General features: G+C 66.5%; 1 protein-coding gene across 3 annotated transcripts; it reads right to left on the bottom strand.

Moving 5' to 3' along the window:
• Positions 1 to 2,217: 2,217 nt before the first annotated feature.
• On the bottom strand, positions 2,218 to 4,629 carry PAGR1 (PAXIP1 associated glutamate rich protein 1). Of its 3 annotated transcripts, none has more exons than XM_034757757.1 (4): positions 4,492 to 4,629; positions 3,282 to 3,669; positions 2,909 to 2,991; positions 2,218 to 2,779 (listed from the first exon to the last, which is right to left on the bottom strand). In XM_034757757.1, exons 2-4 carry the CDS (start codon positions 3,650 to 3,652, stop codon positions 2,598 to 2,600), a joined length of 636 nt encoding a protein of 211 aa, XP_034613648.1. In that variant the 5' UTR covers positions 3,653 to 3,669; positions 4,492 to 4,629; the 3' UTR covers positions 2,218 to 2,597. The 3 variants fall into 3 exon arrangements, with proteins under 3 accessions (XP_034613648.1, XP_034613646.1, XP_034613647.1); XM_034757755.1 differs by lacking the exon at positions 4,492 to 4,629 and adding an exon at positions 4,291 to 4,448; XM_034757756.1 differs by lacking the exon at positions 4,492 to 4,629 and adding an exon at positions 4,137 to 4,278.
• Positions 4,630 to 4,744: the final 115 nt, after the last annotated feature.

Raw genomic sequence — 4,744 nt, 5'->3', positions numbered from 1 at the left:
GGGGCAGGGGCTTTCCCAGCACCCCCCACTTTTGTCAGGGAACCCAGCATCCCTCGGCACCCCAACAATCCCCTGCCCCCAGAATCCAACCGACCCCAATTCCCCCTGCACTCTACATCCACGACCCCAATGCATCCCCCTTTCCATCCCCCGCTGCCCCCACAATCCCCCCACCCACTCTCCCGTCAGACCCCCCCCAAAACCCTGTGCCACTCCTCCCACCATGGCCCTGTCACCCCAAACATTACCCCACTAGCCCGCCCCCCAATTCACCCGTCCCCTCTACTAACCCAGCCTCTGCCCCCTGCACACTCCTTCAGGCTGTGGGGTGCCCCCTTACCTGGCGCTTGCCTGCTTCCACTCAGCTGGGCTCTGGGGGGCCAGGGGTGGCTCCCCGGCGGTGAGGGGAAGGAAAAGGGGTGTTCCTGGCTCCCCGGCGGGCCGGCCCAGCGCTGGTGCCTTCACACCGGCCCAGGGCCCTATATACGCTGGGGCCCCCCCGGCCCCGGCTGCGTTGGAGGTAACAATGGGTTGCCATGGTGACGGGATGCGGGGGCGCGGGGGGGACCGTGCGTCAGCTGCTGACACAGAAAGGAGACGGGGGGGGGAGCTTCCGGGTTCCCTGAGGCTTCCAGCCGCCCTGGCCCCTCCGGGGGGTGCCGTCCTCACCTGGCCACAGGGGGACGCTGGCTGGCTTGGGGGCAGGGGGCCTGTCCTGGGGGGGGAGGGGCACTGGCCCCCCCCCGGCCCAGGTAGCAGCAGGTTGAAATCTCTCTCCACCCCCTCATCAACCCCCATCACACCCCCCTCCCCGGGGAGTCACGAAGCTGCCGCTCCCCCCACACGCCCAGCACGGCCGCAGTGGGCATCTGAGTCACCCATCTCCCAGGGAGGGACTAGGGCTGCGGGTTGGGAGTGAGGGGCACTGGCAGAGCTGGGGGGGGGCAGGGCTGGGCTAGCAGGGGCTGCGGGTCGGGAGTGAGGGGCACCGGCAGAGCTGGGGGGGGCAGGGCTGGGCTAGCAGGGGCTGCGGGTCGGGAGTGAGGGGCACCGGCAGAGCTGGGGGGAACCCAGGGCTGGGCTAGCAGGTTCTGCGGGTCGGGAGTGAGGGGCACCAGCAGAGCGGGTGGACCCAGGCATCCGGAGGGCGAGGAACGGCTCTGGGTAAAGGCACAGGGGGAGAGCGGGGTCTGCTGGGTTTTGTCTCTGTTCCCCACGTGGGGGTCTGGGTTTGGGGGGCAGGAGCCGGCTGACTCAGGTAGTGTCTTGAGGGGGAGGGCGGCCTGGCTGTGGGGTGGGCCCCAGGGAACTCCCCACCACAAGCCGTGATGTAGCAAAGGGCCCGGCCCGCCCCAACTCGGGACTGGGGCCTAGAGGGATCTCGACACTCCCCCCCCCCACACACACAATTGCTCCGTCCCTGCCTCCGCCCCGCCTGCCCAGCTGGTGGGGGGTGGATGGGGCAGGTCTGAGCTCTGAGCCGGGACCCCCCCTCCCCACATCACACACACCCCTGACCCAAGCACCTTGGGGCAGGAGGCCTCAGGCGAGGGGGGATGCATTTCCTGTGGAGGCCCCGCCCCTTAATGCCAGCATTCTGCCCTGATTGGACAATGGGACACAAAGCCCTGCCTCTGAAGAGGGGCCACTTCCTGTGAGGACATGACCCAGCAGGGAACAACAAAACAACAATTCACACCTTCTCCTGGGAGGAACAGCCTGCGGGCAAAGGAGGTTCCTGAGGCGATACAGGAAGTCCCGCCTCCTCCTGCATGGATAACGAAGTCCCACTGCCTGCCTCGATAACAATACAGGAAGTCCCACCTCCAGCCCTGATGACAATACAGCAAGTCCTTACCTCTCATAACAGAATACCCAGGGTTCACACACCCTTGTATTGTGGGTGTAACAGGAAGTCCCGCCTCCTGGAGGAACAGGATCCTGCCGACTGAGTGCCCAAGGTGGCCATGTCTGCAAAACACTCCTGAGCCTCGGGAAGACCCGATTCACAGACACACACAGCCCTGTGGCAGAGGTCCCGGCCAGGCTCTAAGGGAGACCCCTCTGGGGTAGGATCTGCAGAGGTGGTGTTTATGTAGGGCCTAAAAGAGTCCCAAGCCTCGTTGGGGTCAGAGTGTCTGGCACTAGGGGGCCTGGCTGGGGGGATCTTGAGGCCTCAGCTCAGCATGAACCGGGCAGAAGAAAGGAGACGCCAGAGGGCGAGAAACACATTTATTGCAGCAGAAACACTGGACAGACCCTTCCCTCGCCCCCCGCCCAGCTGTAGGTTCTGCCCCCTCCGGGCAACACAGGGGGGTATTTCCTGCTTTGCCAGCCCCCAGTGAGGGTGGAGCCACAGGTGTGATGGAGGCGGCTGTGCTGAGATCCTGAAAGCCACGGGCCCCATTCCCGTGCCCTGGGGCCCTGTGCCCCATGGGCTGACCCCACTGGTCCGTCACTGCATTCCTCCCCCATCTCAGCCCCCTGAGCTGGTATCCGGGCTGGAGCGTCCTTGGTGCAGCGGGATCCCAGCGCCAGCCCAGAGAATGCTGGGAAGGGGGCAGGGCCCCACTGCCTGCCAGCCCCACCCCCGGCAGTCAGTACTTGCGCTGGCGCAGGAAGAGCCCTGAGGGGCGCTGTGGGGACGGCGCCTCCTCCCTGTCCAGCTGGAAGAGGTCGCGGCCCGTGCGCAGGATCTGCTCCTCCAGCTTCTTGTGCCGCTTCATGTCTGACAGCACCTTGTCCAGCCGGGCCTCGCGCTTCTGGCTGCGCGAGCCGCCTGTGGGGGGAGGGGAGCATCAGGACCCCTGGGTTCCATCCCCGCTCAGGGAGTGGGGGGGTAGCTAATGGTTAAAGCACGGGGGCTGGGAGCCAGGACGCCTGGGTTCTATCCCGGCTCTGCTCCTACCTGGTGTTCTCCTGCGATCAATCAGGGAGTTCTTGGGCGTCACAGGCTCATCGTCAAAGTCAAACTCGGTCGGGACGTGGGGCCTGGAGCAGAGAGAACCAAGGGGTTAAAGACCCAACAGAGGGGAAGGGGCAGCGCCAGACGCACAGTCCCCAGCCCTCCCGGTACCCCTCAATGCCAACCCACAGTCCCTGCTAGCCCAGCCCTGCCCCCCCAAGCCCTGCCAGTGCCCCTCACCCCCGACCCACAACCCCTGCCCCCCCCAGCCCTGCCACTGCCCCTCACCCCTGACCCACAGCCCCTGCCCCCCCAGCCCTGCCAGTGCCCCTCACCCCCAACCCACAGCCCCCGGCTAGCCCAGCCCTGTGCTCACTTCTCCTCCTCCTCCTCTTCGCTCTCGGGCTGCCCGTCAGACCTGTCCTCCTCCTCGCTGTCTGGCTCAGGGGTGGGGGCCCTGCGGGGCAGGAGCTCGGCCTGGAGCGGCAGGGTGCCCTCTGCAGCGATCTGCTCGTAGAGGCGTCTGATCTCCTCGGGCGGCGGCATCCAGGCCTCTGGGGCCTCCAGCTCCTCGTCGCTGCAGGGGACACACCACCCAGCCTCCTCCTCCTGCCCCCGCTCCTCCGCCCCTTCCGGCGCCGGCCCGTCCTCCTCCGCTGCAGCCGGCACCAGCTCCGGGGCATCCTCAACCGCCAGGGACTGCATCCCAGAGGTCACCTCGCCCTCCTCCGTGGCCGCGGCCTCCATGGCGGGACAGGATCAGGCTGCAAGGGGAGAGCCAATGGTTAGAGCATGGCTGGAGACCCTACAATAACAAGCCAGCAGTCAGTGCTGGTGCTTTTCAGGGGCACAATGACCACAAAGAGTTCAGCGGAGACCCTACAATAACAGCCCTGAGCTTAGATGCCAGTCACACCAACACTGTGGCCATTTTGGGGCTCGCCACCTGCCAGTCATGCCAGTGTGGCAGCCATCCCAGAGGTCGGCCAGTTGCGCCAACCCGGCGGCCATCTTGGGGCTGGCCATCTTGGGGCTCGCCATCTGCCAGTCACGCCAACCCGGCGGCCATCTTGGGGCTCACGCCAACCTGGCGGCCATCTTGGGGCTCACGCCAACCTGGCGGCCATCTTGGGGCTCGTGCCATGCTTGTCATGCCATGGCAGCCATCTTGGCAGTGGCCCCTGATGTTCACGCCGAGGTGGCGGCCACCTTGCGGCTCGCCCCAACTGACCCTGCTGGGGGCTCCGGTCACTGGGCTCCCAAGGGAAGTTGGGGGGGGGGGTCACATCTCAGCCACTGGCTGCCAGGCAACCCAGGCCCCCGCCGCCATTTTGTGAAGCCTCTGCTCGGGACCCTTCACTGCGCGTGCGCCCCCCGCGCCTTACCACGCGCATGAGGACGGAGCCCGTACCGCGCCCCTCTCAGAGCGTTTGCCCCTCACTGCGCATGCGCCTCTTTCAAAAGTCGGGCAGGTCGCGCGCCCTGCTCAGCGAAGTCTTGCTAATGCTTCTTCAGTGCGCATGCGCCATACTCCTTTTCCCCCCCCCCCCCGCCCTGCTGTTTGAGCATGCGCTGTTTATATTCACCGCTCAAGAGCGCGTGCACCACCCTCTCAGGACGCATGCGCCATTGCGATGCGTCTTAACGCCCCCCCCACCCACGCCCACTCCTCAGCCGCTCGCCCCGACTTCAGCTCGGCTCCAACGCCCCCGCCCAGCCGCGCGCGTGCGCCCGCCCCATCCGGCGCTCCTGATTGGTCGGCCTGACCGAAGGGGTGGGGCTAGCGCCAAACGCAAAAGGACTGGCGTCTGAACCGGACCCGAAGGAGAACTGGGGGGG

Source organism: Trachemys scripta, unplaced genomic scaffold, assembly GCF_013100865.1.
Source record: "Trachemys scripta elegans isolate TJP31775 unplaced genomic scaffold, CAS_Tse_1.0 scaffold_35, whole genome shotgun sequence".
Lineage (NCBI taxonomy): Eukaryota > Metazoa > Chordata > Testudines > Emydidae > Trachemys > Trachemys scripta.
Note: the sequence above shows the minus strand (reverse complement) of the source record. Positions and strands in the feature narration are given on the sequence as shown.